Source organism: Musa acuminata, chromosome BXJ3-5, assembly GCF_036884655.1.
Source record: "Musa acuminata AAA Group cultivar baxijiao chromosome BXJ3-5, Cavendish_Baxijiao_AAA, whole genome shotgun sequence".
In the NCBI taxonomy this organism is placed as follows: Eukaryota; Viridiplantae; Streptophyta; class Magnoliopsida; order Zingiberales; family Musaceae; genus Musa; species Musa acuminata.
The window spans coordinates 34,848,716-34,872,300 of record NC_088353.1 but is presented as its reverse complement, the minus strand read 5'-3'; the positions used below and the strand labels follow the sequence as shown (position 1 = coordinate 34,872,300).

General features: G+C 35.9%; 2 protein-coding genes across 2 annotated transcripts; both read left to right on the top strand.

Moving 5' to 3' along the window:
* Window positions 1-1,828: 1,828 nt before the first annotated feature.
* On the top strand, window positions 1,829-4,844 carry LOC103985308 (cell division cycle 20.2, cofactor of APC complex). The gene is made up of 6 exons (XM_009402962.3): window positions 1,829-2,300; window positions 2,488-2,760; window positions 2,863-3,132; window positions 3,219-3,809; window positions 3,901-4,143; window positions 4,595-4,844. Exons 1-5 carry the CDS (start codon window positions 2,157-2,159, stop codon window positions 4,042-4,044), a joined length of 1,422 nt encoding a protein of 473 aa, XP_009401237.2. The 5' UTR covers window positions 1,829-2,156; the 3' UTR covers window positions 4,045-4,143; window positions 4,595-4,844.
* A 1,528-nt stretch (window positions 4,845-6,372) lies between these two features.
* Window positions 6,373-14,430, top strand: LOC103985307 (probable methyltransferase PMT21). Its single transcript, XM_009402961.3, has 8 exons — window positions 6,373-6,528; window positions 7,804-8,087; window positions 8,617-8,765; window positions 8,913-9,108; window positions 9,731-9,941; window positions 10,525-11,194; window positions 12,295-12,372; window positions 13,856-14,430. Exons 2-8 carry the CDS (start codon window positions 7,818-7,820, stop codon window positions 14,073-14,075), a joined length of 1,794 nt encoding a protein of 597 aa, XP_009401236.2. The 5' UTR covers window positions 6,373-6,528; window positions 7,804-7,817; the 3' UTR covers window positions 14,076-14,430.
* The last annotated feature ends 9,155 nt before the right edge of the window (window positions 14,431-23,585 follow it).

The window sequence follows — 23,585 nt, the reverse complement described above, 5'->3', positions numbered from 1 at the left end:
ACGAAATGACTAAATGGAAGATTAAAAAATCAGATAATTCTTTATCACTCTTCTTTTTCTTTTCTTTTTTTCTTTGTATGTATTTTTTAGCTCGTCTGTGTCAGCCAAGCAGGAGAGCAACAAATATTTTACGAAGAGAGCAACATAGTGCAGAGTGCGGATAGAAATTAAAACTCATTTTAGTACCGATATCATTAATTACTACTAAGGACTATCGAGCTACGTATATCGATGACTCATTAAAACTCAGGTCGTCCAAAAACTTATAATCTACGTAAAAAGGCCGAGCGGGACCCATTCAATATTAAAGGGTCAAAATCTCACTTAGAACGTTTGCGTATTGCTTTTTTTCTTTTTATTACTATTCTTGTCAATCAAAGTCAAATATTGAATTTGTAATTTTTTTAGCATTAAAGAAAGTAAATAATCTTTTTTGAAGTATCTAAAATTTTTTATATGATCTCAAAAAAAAAAAAAAAAAAACATACTGGCCAAGCTAACAAAGTATTGTCAACCTATGCTTTAAATTATGTAATTCTCTGTTTCAATCGAAGCATCAACCAAAATAAATCAAAAATCTTGTTCCCATTAAAAAATAAATGACCTTTGAGGTATTTAAATTAACACAGGAGTCTTTTATCATAGATAAAATTTTAAATAGGATGTTTGATGTAATACCTATATATGTCCGTACCTTTTAGTTTGTTAATACTTTGCACAGCATGTAGAGGAACTGTCGAAGGCTTAACAATCCTATTTTAATTGGGTTTGATGGCCTTCTTATGCTTGTAAATAAATGTTGTATCATGTGGATACTTGTAAAAGATATTCGGTCTGCAATGGATCATTTTGACCATTTGTTATGTAACCGTTCAGAGCTTGTAAAGTATGTTTATAATTTGCATTATCTATGAAGTGTTTTCGGAAATGTTTGCTTGTGGATCCCGAGTGAGGCGTTTTCTCGAACCCGTTTTCTCTTTTGTAGGTTTTAAGGAACCATGGGAGGCTTCGGAGAGACTAACCTTTATGAACAGACACACAAGGATACCGCACGACTTAAGTAAAATCAACTAAGTCCGTGACACTATGTCAGCCCATCTAAGATCTCGATTAGCGATCAAAATTCTTTTATTAATAAAATATTATTTTATTAATAAAATAGGTAGGACTTATTAGTCGCAAAGTCGTGTCCTCTTGCATATCGGATAAAAGCATCCAAAAAAGATTTAAAAAATTTAAATATTTTTTTTTGAAACAATGATAGTTCTTGTAATACTTCCATTAGGGACTCCGGGGTCTTGATGTTCGTGATATTCATGTTGTCAAAAAGTTTATTGACACTAAGCTCATTTCACCTCTTCTCAACAATCAGATAACCTATGCTCTACTTTCTTTTACCCAAGCAAGGATCTAACTCGTCTCCTCTTTAGTATTTATTATGGAGGGACTTTGAATCTTGATCGATGATAGTTTAAGTATCAATATTTGGGATGAATCTTGATTTTTCTAGCATACCACTTAAATCATTGGCCTGCTTTTATTAATATGAATGAGGTGATGAATTGTAACATGCTTTCTAATATATTTCGAAATGGAGCTTGGAATGTGTTTTCTCTTCATATGCTTTTTCAATATTCTAAGGAATGATTATAGAAATAGAATCGCTTGACATGCTTTTATTAACAGAATCGCTTCCCTGCATCCGACACCAACGGCTATATTCTCCAGCTGTCACAGGAAGAACAGAAGGTAACCTAGCCGTTAGGTATTTGACCAATAAACGCCGCCGCGCCTCTCCCATCCTCGAGTTTGTTTTATATACGCCGAAGCATTTATACATCGATCCATCATACAAACTCACTTACATCGACGCGGTCTGCACCTCCTCGTCCTCTCTCTGGGAACAAGAAAGAACCAGAGGAAGGGCATCTTCGTCTCCTCCGTTCTGCAAGCGATCTCGCAATCAATCAGCCCTCGCCGTCATACTTATTTGATTTTTGATCTTGTGCATATATAGATCCTATTAGCTTTGTTCTCGAACCGTGTTTTTGGTTGCAGGGGCTGCCTTCTATATCTAATTTGTCTCGTTCAATTGGTTTTTTCTGTTCTATATTCCTTTTTTGTGTCGTCTGTTTTCTTGGATTTCTTCTAATACCATGGATGCAGGAAGCTTTTCTTCTTCCGTCTCTTCTGAGAAGGGCCGATCGGCATCTCGTCGATCCGCTCTTCGGGACGTCCCCTCGAGGCCGTTCTTGCCTTCGATGCATACCTCCTCCAGGAATCCATCTTCTTGGCAGACTGTGAGCCCTGTTCTTCCCTGCAATGAAACTAATAATGATGTTCTTATGGATCATCTCTCGTTCTTGTGGCTTGCTGATGTTCCCTTCATCAATCCTATATTGTTTCTTTAATGGATTGTCTGAGTTTTTGAAGTTACTGGATCCTCCTAATTGAGATTCTTTAATTGTTGTTTTTGGGAAATTACAGGGAGACAGATTCATCCCTGACCGGTCAGCTATGGACATGGATGTGGCGTACTACCTGCTGACGGAGCCAAGGAAAGAAAAGGAGAACGCGGTCGCAGCTTCGCCTTCCAAAGAGGCATACAGGAAGCTTCTTGCTGAGAACCTTCTAAAGAACAGAACCAGAATTCTTACCTTCAAGAACAAACCTCCACCACCATCGCAGCCTTTCTTTCAGGAAGTCGATGTTTCATCTCATCACCTTAAGCCTGCGAAGCAGCGGAGATACATTCCCCAAGTATGTTCTTGCTCCTCTTCCCGGCCTACGCCTCCTCGTTGCTGGTTAATTCTGCTGCTTCGTCGCTTACTCGTCCAGGTAAATTCTTTTCGATGTTTGCAGTCAGCGGAGAGGACCTTAGATGCGCCCGATATCGTGGATGACTACTACTTGAATTTGATGGACTGGGGAAGCAGCAATGTGTTGTCGATCGCCCTCGGGAACACCGTGTACTTGTGGGACGCTTCAGATGGGTCTACTTCCGAGCTTATGACTGTGGATGACGATGCTGGCCCTGTCACCAGTGTCAGCTGGGCTCCCGATGGGCGACATATCGCGGTTGGCTTGAACTCCTCAGACATCCAACTATGGGACTCAAGCTCCAATCGCTTGGTCGGTGCCTTGTGCTCTTCTCCTCCTCTGATCGTAGTTAGCGAATCAGATTCTGACGTAGTGTTTCATGACCCGTCGTGCTACAGATGAGGACTCTGAGAGGCGTACATGGATCGAGAGTTGGTTCTCTGGCGTGGAACAACAACATTCTGACCACAGGAGGAATGGACGGCATGATCGTTAACAATGACGTGAGAATGAGATCTCATGTTGTTCAGAGGTATCGAGGCCACCAACAGGAGGTGTGCGGTCTGAAGTGGTCCGGATCAGGCCAGCAACTGGCGAGCGGTGGCAACGACAACCTTCTGCACATATGGGACGTATCTATGGCCTCTTCAAACCCATCTCCAGGTCAAAACCAGTGGCTCCACAGGTTCGAAGATCACATGGCCGCAGTAAAAGCTCTTGCTTGGTGCCCATTCCAGAGCAATTTGCTTGCCTCCGGCGGTGGTGGAGGCGACAGATGCATCAAGTTCTGGAACACGCACACCGGTGCCTGTCTGAATTCGGTGGATACAGGATCTCAAGTTTGCGCCCTGCTGTGGAACAAGAACGAGCGCGAGTTGCTCAGCTCTCATGGGTTCACTCAGAATCAACTCACCTTGTGGAAGTACCCTTCCATGGTTAAGATTGCTGAGCTCACGGGCCATACTTCTCGGGTTTTGTTCATGGCCCAGGTAGGTTAAAGATCGATGGTTTTCCTAATGGTGATATAGGACGAAACTGGCTTTTTATTAGGTTGCTGATGGTTTCTCGCTAAACTTGCAGAGTCCAGATGGCGGTACTGTTGCATCTGCGGCAGGAGATGAAACAATTCGATTTTGGAACGTGTTTGGAACTCCTGAACCACCAAAGCCTGCGGCAAAGTCCACTAGTACAGGACCTTTCAGCAGTTTCAATCACATCAGGTGAACGAAGGGTGTCCGCGAAGGGTTCTAAGCGGAAGTTGAACCAAGCAATATAGCCTCTGCTATTGCCCAGATCGAAGAAACGACCAGCATCTACAGAAAGGTAAGTTGCTCGTAAATTCAAATTCATTATTGATCTACCTGTCTTTTATTTATTTGTTATCATCAAGTTACTAAAATACAACGACAACAAGAAAGGTGTAAATCTCCTAATATAATTTTACCTTTTTTCATCCGATTTGAAACCGGAATTGATAATATTAAACACCAAGTTTCTAAAATATTTTAGTCTAATGGCCAAAAATTTGTGGAAACATCTACTTGCTGATCTGCTGACACTTCAAGGGGGGATTTCTACCTATTAAAATCAACATTTTGCATGTAGGAAAGAAGTAGTGTTTAGATTTTTACAGTTCTTTTAATAGTCAAAATTCATTTGCATGGCGAATTTACAGTTTAGATTTTTACTCGATTTGCTTTGATGTTCGATCCCTTTTTTATTTTATTTTGCTAGAGTTAATTAAACACCTGCTTTGCTTTTATTGCACTTGCAGATATGCTGGAGGATGAAACTGCTTCCAGAACTCCCGGACCTGCTGTTTCTCTCTTGTGAAAGGCACTTGTATTTGTGAGACTGATGTAAGTTTTTGCGCATGGTGGGAGTAACTTGCTCACTCTGCACATCATCATCATGTTGCCGAACCTCTTAAATCTTTGTCTCGTTCTGTGATTCTTTTCTACTGTTCTATTTATCATTTAAACGATGACCACAGCGATGTACAAACAACAACCACAACAACTGCTACTGAAGAACAAATCACTCTGCGCTCCTAACAAGGACCGGTCATTGTTGCTTTAGTAAATCCAATTACTGGATCAATCGACTAAATCAAAAGTAAATATGACATGCACATAGTATACTGCTGGTATCTATCATGTTCCGGGCAGACAGATGAGAATCAAACTTGGATGATTCGATCTCGATTCTTGATTTTTGGAACCGGAGTCAGTAGTTTCAATTCTAGTTTAAATTGAGGGTTTTAAAATTTGTCAAAAATATATAATGTTATTAATTTTTATATTATTAAACTCGTTACGTGTATTGAATTTTCAAAGTGACATTATGATCCAAACTTAGAAAAAAATGATTTTAAATTATTTTTAATTAAAAAAATAAACTGATGGTTCGAACCACAACTATATGTGGAACATGTCTAGCTGCGATGGGTCACCATAATTGGGCCGGGTCGAGCCTGATTCATTGTGAACTCTTGGCACATCAGAACACGGGCGAGTCCATGGACACGATTCACGCAGAAGTCCGTGCCACAGGGAAGCCATGGAAATGACTGGTTCCCTCGTAAAGAGCACGGACAGAACAGTAGTCACATGGCAGCACATGAACGTCTCCATTCGCAGCCGTCGCTCTCCCATCATCTAACAACTTTGGGGACCAGAGAGGGGCATCCATGATGAGCCCAAGACGGTTAGACGACACACCATCACGTTGCACTCCGCTATCGGCTTTGTCTTCTTTATTATTTCGTTGCTCATCAGCCGTGCCTTGTTCTCATTACCTTTCTCGAGCCTCGCCACTAAGCTAAACGCAAAGACCTCATCCTTTTCCCGGAAATTTGTTTCGGCTTCTTCGTTCCATCGGCGTGGCCAAGCGGAGAGATGAGTAGCGTGCAAGCGTTGCGAGGCCCACTTCGTCCGTGTTAACGTCAACCATGATGGAAGAAAAAGAGAACCACTCCGATTAACTAACTGTTCCCTCAGCTCGTTGCTTGCGACACGCTCATCTTTGTTCATCGTAATCCTTATCACAAAACACTGAGATGTCCATTGGATCCATGTATTGGTAAACGAATACGTATGTTGAGTGGAAAATGAACATGTAGTGGAAAACCAACATGCACGTGCAGATAGAGAGACGGGAAACGATGCGTGACGGGCACGGAATCCGACCCCTCTTAATCAAGCGAGTACGACTCAAGGAAGCGCAGGAAAGTTCGTTCCGTCACCGATTCCTTTCGTATTGTTAACCTCTTATAACTTTGCTGAGAAGAACCCGTAGCTTCATCACCCGTTTCCATACTCTCTCTCTCTCTCTCTCTCTCTCTCTCTCTCATTCGCCTAATGTTTCTTACCCGTTTCGTATGACCGTATAAGTAAGCTCCGTGTTCTGAATACGTGCATTTCGGGTCACCTGCTGCAAGTGAGTGTGGAGCGCGAGGCCCCCACCGACAAGAGCCAGCTGTTAACCAAATTAGAAATCGAAAAGATGGAACTGCTTTCTCTCTCGGGCGACTGTTTCGGGTTATAAATGGCAGTGACTCCAGTGGAGGGCTTGGCGGTGGTGCATCAACTATTCTTCGGGTGGACGGAGTTCCCCTTCCCTTCTCTCTCTTTCGGATCATCCGTAGACGGAGAGCGGGTAGAGAGCGAAGGGGCACCACCAGCATCGAGCGAGAGAGGCTCTACCCAGGTACGCTTTGTTTCTCCGACTGATGGCGTAGGTAGATCTGACTCCCGATATGGCTTGCGATTTGGTTCCTGCTAACTTCGAGTTTATGTTGTTGCTTGAATCCTTCCGGGGTCTGATATCTTCATCTCGTTGTCGGTATACATTATTTACCCAGTCAGGAACTTCTTGGCTTCTCCCTGGCACGAAACCTTAGATCGCTACTCCATTATGCCGATCCGGCAGCTCCGCTTGCCGATCCTTTTGGCCTTCTCTGTCGTGTAACCGAATCGGGCACTCTTCGTCTCTAATTGTGGGGTGCGAATCGGTTTTAAGTCATTCTGTCGCTGGTTTTATGGAATGGGGTCTGAGGGCCCTTTCCGTCGAGAAGTTCTCGAGTGGAAAACATTGCTATATCTGTCACTCCAGTTTTCTGTTATGGCAATGCTGTTGACCTTTAATTTACGTCAGCTCTACTCATTAACTATAGCTCATTAATTTGGACTTTCCCCCGTTTACCTCAAAAAAAAAAAAAAAAGAGGAATTGCCACGTGGATCTATCTACGAGCTCTACAAATTGGCACTAGATCTATGCCAGGAGGTGACTGGCTCTGTTTTAGTTGATGATTTCTGCAGTTTAACGAGTTTTGCAGTATTGCATCTGTTTAAATGTATTTGACATTTGCTTTCCCAAAACATTTAACAAGATCAAAGATCCTTTTCATCTCTGGGAGAGTAGATCACTATATGATGGTGTACTTTCAGCATAATGAGTGAGGGATATTTCTGGGTCTCCCTGAAACGAGTAGAGTAGTAAAACAGTGTTACATGGTTTGCTTAACTGAAAAACAATCAATTTGCGTTGTGTTTGCGTAATTCTACTGTTTCCTTGACGTTGTACTCACTGTGCCAAGAAATATGCGATTAAACATGCCCATAAACAAAAGATATGCTGGACCTCTTTTATGTATATTGTTTTAATACTTTGACAAATAGATTTACATTTATCAACCAGAACATGCTTGATTACTTAACAAGATTTACATTTAACAAGTCTTTTTGACATGACTCTTGCATAGAAAGTCCTAATCTTCTTTTGGTTGATGTTTATTTGGTGAAGTGATGACTTTTATTGTTGGGTTTTTCATCTCATGCATGGGAAATACGTTATATTCATTATAATACATTTCAAAACTTATGTTGTTGTGCAATTTCACTGGAATGATCATAGTTTTTGGTTCTGATATCCTTACATGTTTTACTATGTTGCCTTGTTTTGTTCCAATCCTTTCATTTCAGGAAGAAAAAAAAGAATGAAGAATAAAGATTCTAAATCTGCAGCATATTCTGATAAAAGTTCTAGGATCATTCCAATGACTCTAATGCTCATTGTACTATGTGGATTTTCGTTCTATCTTGGAGGCATCTTTTACTCTGAAAATAATAGATTCTTTAAGCAAAATGTTGCACCTGCAATTCAATTGCGCAAGCAAGCTGTGGAAGCCCCTCATCAGATCGAGTCTGTTGAAGTCCCTGAGTGCAGTAGTGATTATCAAGATTACACGCCTTGCACAGACCCCAAGGTATATCCAAGTTCTGCTTTCTAGTGATTCACACCAGTTCACACACCAGATGTAATACTATCTGAGACATCAGAACTTAAATAACACGGTGCAAAATTGTGCTTACTTGGGTCAATTTCTAAAAGGATGTGAATGATAAAGTTTGACTCGTTCCGCCAACTTATCAATAGATAAGTGTTGTCTATTTTAGATTCATTTATCTCAGTTCCACTCTATTAATATTAATGTTTAATCACTGGTTAAATAGTGGTTCTTTACCTCAACCATTTCCCTCCATTTTCCTTGGACTCTGTCAATAACGTCCTTTAAGTTTCTCCTTCTTTATTAATCCTGGATGCAGAGTAGCATTGTCTGTCTATGGTACTTCATATTTCATTTTGAAATTTCAATTTTCAGACATTCAACTTCAAAGAAATAAGAAAATTAAATGTGTATGGTTGTTGCCAGCATGCTGAAAGCACAACCATGATAAGCCTAACTGTCTGCAAAGGCTTCTCATGGAAGTCACAACTTCTTTCTTTTCATGTAGAGATGGAGGAAGTATGGTAATTACAGGCTTAGTTTCATGGAGCGCCATTGCCCGCCAATGGTTGAGAGAAAAGAATGCTTAGTGCCTCCTCCTCCTGCATATAAGGTGCCAATTAGATGGCCGAAGAGCAGAGATCAATGTTGGTACAGGTATTCTTTCTCTTTCCTTCTAATCACATTCTTTACTGGGTCCTCATTTGCTTATCTGTGTATTTCTGCAGAATTGACCATTTTCATGTTTATACTTGGTAAAAATGAAAGCTTTATTTTCTTCCTTTTTTTTTGCAAATAATTCAGAAATGTTCCATATGACTGGATAAACAATGAGAAATCAAATCAGCACTGGCTTAGAAAAGAAGGAGAAAAGTTCATTTTTCCGGGTGGAGGTACTATGTTTCCCAGTGGAGTTGGTGCTTATGTTGACGTGATGCAGGATCTGATCCCTGGAATGAAGAATGGAACCATCCGGACTGCCATTGATACTGGGTGTGGGGTGAGTGCTCAACATTTACATTCAAGTGAAATTAACAATGATAAATTTCCTAATGCCTTTCCGCATAGTTTATGGGTGCAAAAATGGCCAGAACTGGCATACAAATGTCTTTAAAGGAGATTCTAATCAATGATTGATTGATTGCTTTGATTTATTCTGGCTTTAAAATTTCAAGTTGAAATTTGGTCAGTGGGCTATGACATCAATTATGCTAGCATGTATGTACATGGTTATTGTTCTAATTGGGTAGAGAAGCTTCATTCCGGTATATATTTTTATCTCTGCATTATTTTGTATATTTGAACCTAAGGATAGAAACTTGAGAAAATGGGTGAATTGTAGTGCTCATCATTGCTTTTCTCCCAGATCCAACATTACTTAATATAATTTTTGTTGTGATGTGGGTCTGAACCACACGTGTGGTAAGAAAAATCAGGAAGCCAAATGTTTGATGTAGGAAAGTTTCACGGCAAGTAACAAGGACATGATGTTTAATCACAGAATCTTTCAGTGACACGTTGTTGTATATTGATATTTTCTTCTTTAAGTTTTTACTGTGACATTACACAAGTGATACATTTAGTGGTCATGACCAAATGAAGTTGCATATTTTCTGCAATAGGTTGCAAGCTGGGGAGGTGATTTGTTAGACCGTGGAATTTTAACTGTTTCTCTTGCACCCAGAGATAATCATGAGGCTCAAGTACAGTTTGCTCTGGAACGTGGCATTCCAGCAATTTTAGGCATCATCTCTACTCAGCGCCTCCCATTCCCATCAAATTCATTTGATATGGCGCACTGCTCCAGATGTCTTATTCCATGGACAGAATTTGGTAATTTTCTGGCTCGGCAATACGCATATATTTGTGGTCCATATGTGGTATTCTGTTTTTGGTTGTAGGTTATGAGATATCATAGGAAAAGTCTCTTATTTTTTATGTTTTTACATAGAAACTAGGAGATACATTAAGAGTTTAACCTTCTTGAGAACCAAGAAAGAGGGTTTATCAGTACATAGTATTCCCTACTCTTTAGCCATGTTTTTCCATTATTTATGTTTTGGTAAATTGCATAGAACTTTTTGTTTGATGTCTATTTTTCTCATTAAAAAAAATTCATGCTTCACACATCTATAGATTTGTTCATATTTCATTAATTAATAGTAAATTGCAGTTAAAGTGTTATAACATTGTTAAGCATTTTAGGTGATCATCGAGGTATCCTTTTATAAATTGTTACTTCTGAGATGTCCTTTTTCCTGATATGGAATGGCTGATTATTTCTTTATACCAAAATATATACCCTGTTCTTGTCATCTCTTGCAATTTAGATATTTGGTACTCATAAAGGAGTGTTTACTTTTAGTCTGATTACATTTCAGATGAATGATCCTAAATGTTAACAATCATATTGCAGATGGACTTTATCTACTAGAAATACACCGAATACTTCGACCTGGTGGCTTCTGGGTGCTCTCTGGACCACCTGTAAACTACGAAAACAGATGGCGTGGATGGAACACAACAGTGGAAGAGCAGAAAGCGGACTTTGAAAAATTAAAGAAGTTGTTAACCAGCATGTGCTTCAAACTCTACACTATGAAGGATGACATTGCTGTGTGGCAGAAATCTTCAGATAGTTGCTATGATCAACTGACTCTAGCTTCTTTTCCACCAAAGTGTGATGACAGCATGGATCCAGATTCAGCATGGTATATACCACTTCGAACTTGCTTGAATGCTCCAAGCCAAAAAATGAAGAAGTTGGCACTAGAATCTGCTCCAAGGTGGCCTGAAAGATTGCATATAACTCCAGAACGCATTGCTATGGTTCCTGGTGGGAATTCTGGTGGATTCAAGCATGATGACAGCAAGTGGAAAGTGAAGGTAAAACACTATAAGACATTGCTTTCAGCCCTTGGAAGTGATAAAATTCGGAATGTTATGGATATGAATACACTATATGGAGGTTTTGCTGCAGCACTCATCAGTTATCCTGTATGGGTAATGAATGTTGTCTCCTCATATGGTCCAAATTCCCTCGGTGTGGTCTATGACAGGGGACTAATTGGAACCTACCATGACTGGTAAGTTGATAACTAAAAACTCTAATACTTTAAACTACCTGCTGATACAGATTACTGTGAGTAAATCTAGATCCATACATGATCAAATGTGATCTAAGCAGCTAAATCTTTTCTTCCTTCTGGAAGCAGAAGATGATACAACATGGCATACACATAGAAGTTATTAATCAAAACAATGCTTATGGAGTTCTCAAATAAATAAAGCTCGGATGTCTTCATTACCAAATACTATCTTTGACTTTGAATAATCTGCTGAGTTCCCAATTTCCTCACTATATATCATGTCAGAGACTATCTTTTGCAAGTGCTTTCTTTGGTGTCTTCTCTTCTTTGTTCAAGTCTCAAGAAAGTGTGTAATTTTCCAATAGAACCAGAAAAAAGATTGTTACATGCTTACATCACTATGTTGAATGCAGAAAAAAGAAATTGTAACATAATAATGTTTGAGTGCATAAAACTTAATGAATAGCATGAAACAAGTTAAAAGATCTCTAAATTAAAATCATTAGAGACATAACCTATCTGGGATTGTCTTCATGCTTTTGCTTTCTGAGTACCATATGTGGAACTTTTGCAAAATGAGAAGGCTCTGATGAACTGATGTCCTGAAACATGAATGACAAATTCGTATCTGTGTTCTACTTTTGCTCTTGAATATCTTCCATATTTTAAGTACTTTTAGCTTTCTCTTTCCATATCATTATAATCCTTTGATTCACTGTCCTTACAATAGAAGATTTCCAGGTCAGCCACATAAGTAGCCTTTTTTTATTGAATTTGTTAGTGGAAAAAATAATGCAGACTTCAGTATTCTCACTTGTCAACCTACTTTCTTTAAGTGTTGTTGAATCTACTTATGGATCTTGCTCAGAACTTATCTTTCTAATATTCTTGTATCATCTATGTCTGGAACTAGTAAATGCTGCCGACAAAAGTTTAATTGCACTTTTGCATATTTTATTGGCACTTTGTCGATCATTTGCATTTCTATAAAGTGCAAAATACATAGTAAAGTTCCATACATTGTAGTTAATGTGCAAGAAGAATTCTTGAAATTCAACCAAATTGTTTGACTATGATCCCTGAATGTTTCAATGTAGGTGTGAAGCATTTTCGACATATCCTCGGACTTATGACCTCCTGCATCTTGATGGTTTATTCACTGCTGAAAGTCACAGGTAAGTACTTAGTTCCTGACGTTTTCCCTTGTTTAGCTGTGAGCTAGTGGCTTCACATATTTCAACCAATGCTTCAAATATGCCCCAAGAAATTGAAAAAGATCATATACAATTGCAGTGATCAACGTAAATTGAAAACTGAAATATATCACAAGTCCACAACTTTTTCTCCAAGTCAAGATCTGATATTGTCATGACAGGACCACACTTCATTAAGAACTGAGAATTGAGGACATGTCATTGTGTCAATTTTTCATGACTATATCTGCTGAAGAGCCATTAAAAATTTATGCAACTTAGGGCAGTAAAAGTGAGAAAAGACACAAGCAAGTTTGATCATTATTTTCATATGGTTTTCATTGCAATCATTTAGAGAAGTTTTTCATTTTTTTATTTAACCTGTTTATTGACGGCTTCCACATAACAAACTTTGGCTAAATATATATGCAATGCTCCTTTGGTGTTGTAGAGAAAATAATTGAGCAAGAAATCTAAAGAAGCATCAAGAGATTCTTTTAGTTGACACTGTAGAGACTACTGAAGTGACTAGGCAAGTCTCTCCTTATAGCAACAATTTTTGACGGACTAAGAAGTTCCTAGTTTCTACCATCCCAAGGTAACGGTTATGTGTTCATAATAGAAACTGAGCAAACAATGTGAAGTTTGTCTTACACTTTAGAAGAATAAACACTTTAATGGTTTCGAGAAAATTGTACTTCATGGTGGAAGAAGTTTGTTCATAGCTATTATTACTAGACTGCGACAGTATCTTTCCAGATCTCTCCTTTGAGACATGTTTTATGGCACCAATTCTGAATGAAGATGTTAGGACACTAATGAGGTACTGTAGAATGTTGATAATCTGAAATTAACTTCATTTCATGCCTTGAGAGGGAGAACCTTTACTGTCTCGTCTCTTTTGTGAATATACATTTGTTCCTGACCTAGGGCTGTTGTTGTCTTCTCACTTGTATTCCTAGGGAATATGGATGCCTATTCTTCTATGTGAGAATCTCCTTTTTCAGATCTACCCAGAAAATGGCCCAGGGTTGGGATCTTAGACTTCCATTTTACCCCTCAAAAGACCACCAAATATTTTTCCCTTTTCTTTGGTCATTTCTCTTTTTTTTACTTATCCATGCCAAATGATTCTTAAATGAAGAGTCTGTGGATGTGCATTGGTCGGGGTTGTGAGTTATTTGGCCTACCACAAGATGTTAACATTCTGTCAACTATTCAGCCTCGTAGGGAAGCAAACCTATTCATCGTTGCGACTAATTTCTATGCTAATTGCTAATTTATCTTCTTGAATTTCCATAAGTTTCCATAAACAGAACTACATGTTCATCATTTATTACGGGCAAGGACCAAAAAGTGTTGGATATATATATATATATATATATATATATATATATATATAAGATTAAATGCAACTTTGCACATGCATAAGCATGTATCTTGACATTTGTCATCTTCCTTTCAGATGTGAAACAAAATATGTGCTCTTTGAGATGGATCGCATTCTGCGTCCAAATGGGTATGTGATAATTCGTGAATCAAACTATTATGTGGACTCCATAGCAGCCATTGTTAAAGGGATGAGGTGGGGTTGCCAGAAACATGACACAGAAAACAATGTAGAGAAGGAGAAGCTGTTAATATGTCAGAAGAAACTTTGGCATTCCAAGCGAAGTCAGCAGTAAGACACCAAATCATATCATGCAGCTCTGGAGTAGAAACATAACAAAATTTATCAATTTTTCCAAGGAATATGCAGATTTCTCACATCATGCATGGCTTAGAAAAAGTTTACTGCTCGTAGTTGAGATTTGTTACATGGCATCCAGAGAAGTTTACTGGAATAATAGTTTACTTAAGTTTCACATATTCTTTTTAGTAGGATTATAAATTGTTTTGGTGTATGGAAAGTCAGGGTTAAAAAAAGCATTTCTATTGTGTATATCAGATAAGTTTGTGGGCTTCGAGTTGGATGAGATGAACTCAATTACATGACAAAATGTATGTTCAAGGTGAAATATAAGGTGTATCTTTTGGCAACCATGTTTATCACTGCCTTGTTTACTCTGTCTTGGTTACCTTTGTTGTGGGGGACTGCAGTCTGCTCAGCTCAAGGAGGGATTTACATAATCTGTTCTCTGCCAGAGCGTTCGATGTTATAATAAGCAACTATCAGAGATCATATTATTAGTAAATATTATATGAGAAGGTGAAGATTGAAAGAGGAGTAAGAGCATAAATGTCTATTATTAAAAATGAAAGGAGTTGTATGATATATTTTGAATTTGTTGTATAATTTAATATGTTTAATTTTTTTGGATTGAATTAGTATATTTATAATATTATAAATTTTTTTTTTTAAAAAAATGTAGCTAGGCTTTTAATCTTTATTTTTAAAAATTATATATATTTTTAAATATTTTTTAAAAATGTTTTTTATTTTCATTTTATTCTGAGTCGTATTTCTTTTTCATTCATTCATTCATTCATGTGAAGCATCACTTATTTTTTGAGAGGTACAACTGCTCCTCGCCTTTGTTTACTCGATGTCACCGATCGCTTGTTGCGAGTGCCATAATTGTCTATGCACTTGAGATGAGAGACAATGACACCTTTTGGCTTTTGACAATAGCATTGGATATACGAGGTGACACTCTCTTATATAATGAAGCCTCAACAGCAAAAGGGTAAGATGTCTTGCCGGTAGCCCTTAAAGGCAAAGTGGAGGATAGCAATAAGGGAGAGGGCACACGAGTGAGGAAAGACGAAGGTGATAGTCAACGAGGGTGACAAAGGAAGAGGGGAGAATAGGTGAGGGCAACAAGTGATAGCATGGGAGGGCAAAGATCAAGGGCAATTTTGTTCTTTAAAAAATAAGAGGGTTTTTGCAGACATAAAAAAATTGTAATACCCTACTGTTACATAAAAATTTTAATGTTAGGATTGAAATCAAATAACAATAGATTAGATTTATTTATAATGCATAACTTTCGATGTCATCTAAAAAAACCTTAATCTAATCTGTAGGGGCACCGTTCTCGGATTTGAAAACCATAATGATGTCGATCTGCAATAAGAACTAGAGTCACATTCTCCCATCTTCCTATCCTTCACAAGACCACTATGATTGGTGGATTAGGGACAAGGGAAGATGAGAGAAGAATTATAATCTCTCAATGATTAGCTCATATGACTAAGGGGAGATAAGAGAAGATATATAATCTCTCAATAATATCATATATCTACATCTCCACATATTATGTTTTTAGTCCCTAACTGGTCTTGTTTATTTATAGGAAAGAGTAGAGGGTCTAAGATATGTAATTAGGAGAGTCCATTCTATCAATGTCATCTCCTAAGAAATCCTATCATAATTAGAATTTTATTTTATTGGTTGATAATCATCGTTAAAATCCAATCAGATCTATAATATATCTTACTTAATTAGATATGCTACATACTTTAACATTCTCCTACTTGCTCATAAATTGGTAAGATATAAAAAAAAAATTTAAATTTTGACTCTTAAAAACAAGCATTAAAAACAACTTTACCAAATTTAATTCTGAAAAAATTTTAAAAGTATTTTATATATGATCATAAATTTTAAAACAAGCAATAAATCTAATAAGCATAATGATACTACATTAAGTTCAACTACCAATATGAGTTATAGTGATTATATATCATCAATGTCATGCTTTTTTTATATATCACAATATTGTTAGTCTTTCCCAATATAATCCATAATGACTTTTAAAATTTATCTTATTAAGATAATCCTGTTATTATATTCAATTATAATATACATAAATATAAATAGGATAGTAAAAATAAATAACTTTAATTAAGAAAAAAATCAATAATAGCATCCACCCAAATATACATCATTATATCTTTTATGACTTTCTCACATAGCTTTAGTAAATGAATCAGCAATCATCTAGGTGATGCTTAGGTTCTCAATTGATAATTATTATTTTTCAATCCTTTCTATAACGACCAAGTACTTTATCTTGATGTGCTTCGAATTACTAAAATGTTTGTCACTCTTATTGAAGAAAATTAATGTGGTATTATCACAAATTTTTTCAGCGGCCCAATAATTGAGTTAGATCACACCAAGTCCTAAGATAAAATTTCATAATAATAAAGTTTAATTTGTGGTTTCAAAGTATATCATAAATTCAGTTTACATTGTTGATAATATAAAAAGTGATTTCTTTGTACAGTTTCAAGAAATTGCCCTTGTTAACATGAATATAAATCTTGAAATGAATTTCCTAACAAAATCAACATATAAATATTTCATCATTTCAAGTTGATATGATCTTTTGTATGTGAGCATATAATATTTTATCTTCTATAGTTATCTCATTACTTTCTTTGCAGCTTCCCAATGTTTCATTCCTGGGTTGCTTTGATATCTATCTAACATTGTAACTATAAAACTAATATCTAGTCTTGGATAAGTTTGAACATATAATAGACTTTTAACTACACATATATAAGGAATATTCTTCATTTGATTCCTTTCTAAGTTATTTTTTGGACACTAGCTTTAACTGAATCTTTCACCTCTAGTAATATATATATTATTAGCTAAACAAGCCTACATACTAAATCTCTCTATGACTCGATCAATATATTATTTTTGAGATAGTCCTAATAATCATTGAGATCTATCCATGAATATCTCAATATCAATAACATATACTGTCTCATTTATATCAACTATCTTATAATTTTTAATGAGAAATATATTGGTTTCATCCAATAAACCAAGATCATTACTAGCAAGTAAATATAATATCAATATAATGAATTTGCTCCCACTAACATTCAGATATATGCACTGATTAATAATATTTTTCTTAATTCTAAAGAAAGTAATAGTATTATGAAACTTTATATATCTTTATATATCGTTGTCCGAAAGTTTATTTAATGTCATAAATAGATTTCCTAAATTTACAAGCCTAATTTTTTTTCTCTTATCTATGAATCCTTATGTTATTCCATATAGATTTTCTCATCTAAATATTCATTTAGAAATATTATTTTCACATCCATTTAATATAACTCAAGATCATAATGAGCTACTAGGAGTCCTTTTTAGAAACTAAAGAAAATATCTAATTATAGTCGATGTCTTCTTTTTGAAAAAAACCCTTAGTCATAAGTCTAGCTTTATATCGAAATCGATGTCTTCTTTTTAAAAAAACCTTTTAGCCATAAGTCTAGCTTTATATCTTTCGATATTTCCCATTGACTCATGTTTTGTCTTAAAGACTTATTTGCAATAAATTCTTTTACAATTATTAGGTAATTCAACGAGTATCCAAGCACCATTCTAGTCAATCGATTTTAACTCTTTTTTCCTCGCATCATATCACTTTTTAGAATCATTATATTCGATAGCTTATGAAAATGATAAAGAGACTTTTTTTCATCCTTTTGTCATAATTTAATTCTTCTAGATATACCATATAATCATCAGAAATGATATATCACTTTTTCCTTTAAGATCTTCTCAAAACTATCGATTGTAGTTGTTTTACAAGAGTTAATTTATCTTATTTTGTCGTTTGCCCTGATTAATTCTTTCAATGATTTGATCTCTCGAATAAGAGATCATAAACGAGAATTAATCTATACTCCTCGATATCGAAATTATTTTTTTAAGATTTTTCACTCCTATTGATTTTATCATTTTTAGGAATATTACATTATTAGATTCTACTATCATCATAATATGATTAGAGCAATTAAATCTATACCCCTTGAATTTTGCTAGATAACTAATAAAAAATTTAAAAATAATTTTTGGATCCAATTTCTTTTTATGTGGTTTGAAGACTCTTATCTCTGTAGGACACTCCCAAATATGTAAATGTTTCAAACTAGATTTTCTACCAGTTCATAACTCAAATAGAGTTGATCGAACTGACTAACTAAAAACCCTATTCAAGATATATATAGTTGTCCTAAGAGCTTCAACTCATATAGATTCAAGTACAAATAAATAGCTCATCAGGCTCCTAATCATGTCCATAAGAGTATAATTTTATCTTTTAACAATGTCATTATGTTATGACACACCTGTTATGGTATACTAAGCATAAATACCTTGTTTTTAAGAATTTAACCAATATTCTAATCAAATTAATTATATTTGCCATAAAATTTATCACCCGTGTTAGATCTAACAATTTTATCGTGTTAGATCTATTTAATCGTCTTTCAATCTCATTTATATATACTTCAAGAGTGTTAATAGTATAAGAATTTTTATGTATTATATACACATACCCATATCCAGATATATCATATATAAATATGATGAAATACTTTTCTCCACTAAAATATGGAATATAAAGTGGTCTACAGATATTAGTATAAATAATTTTAATGAGTTCTTTACTTCTTATAATATTTTTCTTCGTATCCTTAGTCTACTTTCTTTTAATATAATCTATGCAAATATCAAAATCAGTCAAGTCTAAATCTTTTAAAATATCAACCTTCACTAATATTTAATTCTTTTCTTAGAGATACGCTATAATCGTTTATGTCACAATATAGAAGATATTTAATTATTAAAATTACATATTGAGCTAACATTTGATTGTAGGGTCACTAATGCCTTTGCAAACTCAAAATTCAAATTAATTCTATATAAACCATCACACAAAACTCCAAAACTAATTTTTATTAAATCATAAAATATATTGAATTTACCGTTAAAAAAAAAGACAATATCCTAACTCATCAATTCTAGATAAAAAAACTAATTTTTTTAGAAATCGTATAACATAATATGTGTTAGCAAGTTTTATCAAATGACTCGTCTATAAGCATAGGTAATAAGTTCCTACTAATATTACTTTCGCTTTGAGAGAATTTCCCACAATGATGGATCTTTCACATTTTTTTAGTTTTCAATCAAAAGAAATCCCTACATATTATTGGCAACATAAGTTGAAGCATTAGAATATAATCAACTATGTATTAGAAGAAAATTTTGTAATGTTTGATTCCAATGTCCCTTACATTTAATGTAGTCTCTTTTAGAACGTTCTTTCTTACCACAAAAGAAATATTTTACTATGACAACTTTCTTTTCATTAGTCAACATAATATTTCCAGACCCGATAAATTTATTTGATAGATGACATTTTAACTTTTTTTTCTTTTTACCAGCTTCTTGAATAAAGGTTAAAATATTATGAGATCTTTCCTATCTTAATCTTAATTCTTCTTGAACAGATATATTAATTAGCTCATTTAAGTCTCACTTATCCTTATTTATATTATTGTGAATCTTGAATTGATCAAATTGAGGAGAAAAAGAATTAAGAATAAATTGTATGAGAAAAGACTCGTCAACATTCATATATGATAAGTCATATTTTATCTTGAGTTAAAATGTTGTTGCATTGGTGTCATTGACTAGGGAGCCAACACGGCATGTTTCAGTCTCAAAAGCGAAGATCTGTCCGAGGGGCTTTCTCGGGGGTGAGGGTGTGACTCGAACAGGGGGTTAAGATGGCAGGTGGACTCCCGATGTGTTGCTGGTATTAGGATCGGAGCGGCACTAAGAGGGGGGGTGGGGGTGAATTAGTGCAGCGGATTAAAACTCGTAAGTTTGAAAACAAATTTGTAAATACGAGGAGATTTCGTTTTGATAGTAACTTGAGTAAAATGAGAAAATGAAATCCGAAAGCTAGCAGTAGTGTAGATGACAATTTCAGGAAGGCAAATACTCACACATTCAACGAACGCACCAATTTAAAGTGGTTCGGTCAAAATGACCTACATCCACTTGCAAAGCCTTCTTCAATGAGGCTCCCAACTTCCACTAGAAAATCACTTTGAAGGGGAAGGACAAATACCCCTCTTACAACCTTTTTACAAATAGTTTACACTCTTACAAATCTTGAACGAAAAGGAAGGAGGTGAACACTCAATCAATTGAAAACAAGGCTTGCCAAAAACTTTACGGAGGTTTTGTCTCAATCTAATACTTCTCAAAGGTTGTAATCTCAGCTAAGAATTGAGAGGTATTTATAGGCCCCAAGAGGATTCAAATTTGGGCTTTAAATTTTGAATTCTCTTGGGTTCCCGAGGTTGGCGGTGCCACCGCCCGACCTCTCGGGTGCTGGGCGGTGCCACCGCTTAGTCCAGCAGTGCCACCGCTCAGTTCTCGGGTTCTGGGCGGTGCCACCGCCTACACTATTTCAGCTCACTGGTTGGGCTCCAAACTTGGCCCAAACCAGTCCGAACTCGGGCCCAATTAGCCCCTACTTGAGTTATAGGATTAACACCTAATCCTAACCCTAATAAATGTGCTAACTACGAATTTAAAGACATTTCCTAAGCTATTACAAAGTCTGCAAGTCAAGACATTTTCAGGCGAACTTCCGGCGATCTTCCGACGAACTCTCGGAAACCATTCTACGGACTCCCGGTAAGCTCTTAGACTTCACGATTTGATCTTGGAGAGTTCCAACGAGCTTCTTCGGCAAGCTCCGATCTTTCTCGGCGAGCTCCGCGAACTTCCAACGAACCTTCCGGCGAGCTTCCGAAAAACCTTTCGGCAATCTCCCTACTCATTCTCGGCTAGTTCCGACAGCATTCCCGATGAACCTTCGGACTTACGTCGAACTCTCAAACTCGCAACAAATCCTTCGCGCCTGACTCTGACACTTTATTTCGCTTTATGTCTTCGTCGTTATCATAGTTAATCCAACACATAAAAGCCAAAACTCTACTTTAATCTAGACAATTTTTACAACGCGAATTGACATTCTGTTGCCCGGCACGTCATTGGTTGGTGCTTCGTCCGATTCTTCAGCGCATCGTCCTCTCTTGCGGCTTGTTGCCCAATTGGTGGTTGACCTCCGCAACCCCGATATCCTTGGCGCAATTCCGCTTTTGGCCCGATGCCCGACGTCCGAAGCCTTCTGCCATCCAATATCCTAACGTGATCTCCTCCGACGCAACGTCAATTCCTCCTATGTTAATTGTCTAATCCTGATCGAGTAGACCTGTATCACTCAAAATGTAGTTAAACATATAAATACAATCAATTAGTTTCATCATCAAAATTTGAGATTCAACAATCTCTCCCTTTTTGATGATGACAACTAATTGATGACTAACGGAGTTAACCTTAACTCCCCGGAGTTTAACCAAACTCCCCCTATCAATATGTCATTGATAGAACACTTGGATTATCCCAAATCCAAGTAACATTCATCACATGTTATGAAAAACATTTAAACCATCATGCATATATATATAAAACATTCAATTCAATGCATGAAGTCATCAATATACTTCTCTCCCTATGTCATCAACAAAAAGGAGAAGTAGCTCTAGCTATTTTAAAAGATATGCAAGTTTTTGCAACATGAAGCTAGATTTTCATCACAACATATAAGCACAAAAGCATACCTAGATTCTTAAGTTCAATCATGACAAATCAACACTTGAATTTTTGTGCAAGATTTCACTTTGCTTTTCTTTGCAAGTAACAATATTTATGATGTTTGATATAGCAAATTTCTTCATTACAATGATCGAGCTAGCAAATTCTTCATTTTAAGTGTGCAAGCTAGCAATAACTTTCTCCCCCTTTGTCAATATCAAAAAGAAGGAGAGGAACCAATGATTTAGACTTTTACATCAACTTTGCATCAATCAATATTTCAATCATCACATGATGCATACAAGACAATAATGCAAAAAAATCATTTCATGAAGGATATCAATATGAAAATTCACCAAGGATCACATGATACAATCGTAAATCATGATATCATCATGTGATACATCATGAGATGATAATTTATCATATCAATGAAAGATATCAATTGTTAAACATGATATGATAATAGTCTCAAAATTTTCAATTTGTGATACATGTGATACATTACGATACACTAAAAAATTTAATGCGATGCTTTTAAGGATATCAACCTATTTTTGATATAAAGCATGGCAAGAGCAATTTTGTTGCAAGTTTTCTAAGTTTTGCACTTTTTGCTTCTTTCGATAGGCAAGATCTTTCTTCTGTTTTTGAGAAGTGCAAGCTTACAAGTTTTACTTCCTTAGCATGCTAGGAAGTTTGCTTTCATTTTCAATGCACAAGCTAGCAAAACCTTCTCCCCCTTTATCAAAGTTAAAAAGAAAGGGAGGACTCAATGGCTAAAAATTTTAACCATTCAACAAGCTAAATATGCAAAGAATTCATGAAATATATCAATAAGGATCAATTCATGAATACCAAAGATATGATTCATGGTTCATTAAAATTCTTCTTAACAAGTTCACGATCAAGATTCATTTGAAAAGATATAGCACAAAGAGTAACTTGAAACATTCTTATCAAGATCACATTTTAATATATTCCAAGTATCAAGTGTTTAGAGATAAAAATACATTGTATGAATATAATATCAAGTTTTATCATCATGCAATGTAGCAATTAAAGATTTGCAAGTTTAGCATTTTTGCTTTTCTTGAGATAGCAACTGTTTGCTTCTCTACAAGCTAGCAATTTTTACGATATGCAAGTTTTACTATATACAAGCTAGCAAATTTAAAGATGTGCAAGTTGGCATATTTGCTTTTCTTTGCAATGTGCATGATAGTATTTCTTTGTAATGTTCAAAATAGCAAATTGTACACCATGCTAGCTAGCAAATTAAAGATGTTCAAGAAAGCAAGCTCTTTCTTCTCTTTTGAGAAGTGTCATTTTTGCTTCCTTAGCAAAATACCAAACTAGCAAGGGACCATGTTTTACATGAGGCAAGCAAACAATTTGGCAAGTGTTACATTTGTATCTTTTCTTTAGATGTGCAAGAAAGTAAGTAAGTTTTTGCATTTTCTTGACTTGTGCAAGGTAGCTAATTTCTCTTTGAGATGACCCTTTACATCAATTCAAGATAGCACATTAGCAACTCTTTATCTCTCTTTGTCATTGGCAAAAAGAAATAAAGATTCAAGTCATGAATATCAAAATAATAATTTTATCATGAATATTTCATCATTGCGTGCATCATTATTGCATGCATAATACCAAATCATCATATATATTTTCAAAACATATAAACTCATCATTATATGCATGATTCCAAATCATCATTCATATCATTTCAATCATTGTTTCAATCATCACTATAACTCAT

Bases quoted from the DNA above. Each gene is read 5' to 3' on its own strand.
- LOC103985308 (XM_009402962.3), top strand. From the start codon at position 2,157: ATGGATGCAGGAAGCTTTTCTTCTTCCGTCTCTTCTGAGAAGGGCCGA. The intron at 2,761-2,862 runs GTATGTTCTTGC...CGATGTTTGCAG, and splicing joins AGCGGAGATACATTCCCCAA to TCAGCGGAGAGGACCTTAGA. The intron at 3,810-3,900 runs GTAGGTTAAAGA...CTAAACTTGCAG, and splicing joins GGGTTTTGTTCATGGCCCAG to AGTCCAGATGGCGGTACTGT.
- LOC103985307 (XM_009402961.3), top strand. From the start codon at position 7,818: ATGAAGAATAAAGATTCTAAATCTGCAGCATATTCTGATAAAAGTTCT. The intron at 8,088-8,616 runs GTATATCCAAGT...CTTTTCATGTAG, and splicing joins CGCCTTGCACAGACCCCAAG to AGATGGAGGAAGTATGGTAA. The intron at 8,766-8,912 runs GTATTCTTTCTC...CAAATAATTCAG, and splicing joins AGAGATCAATGTTGGTACAG to AAATGTTCCATATGACTGGA.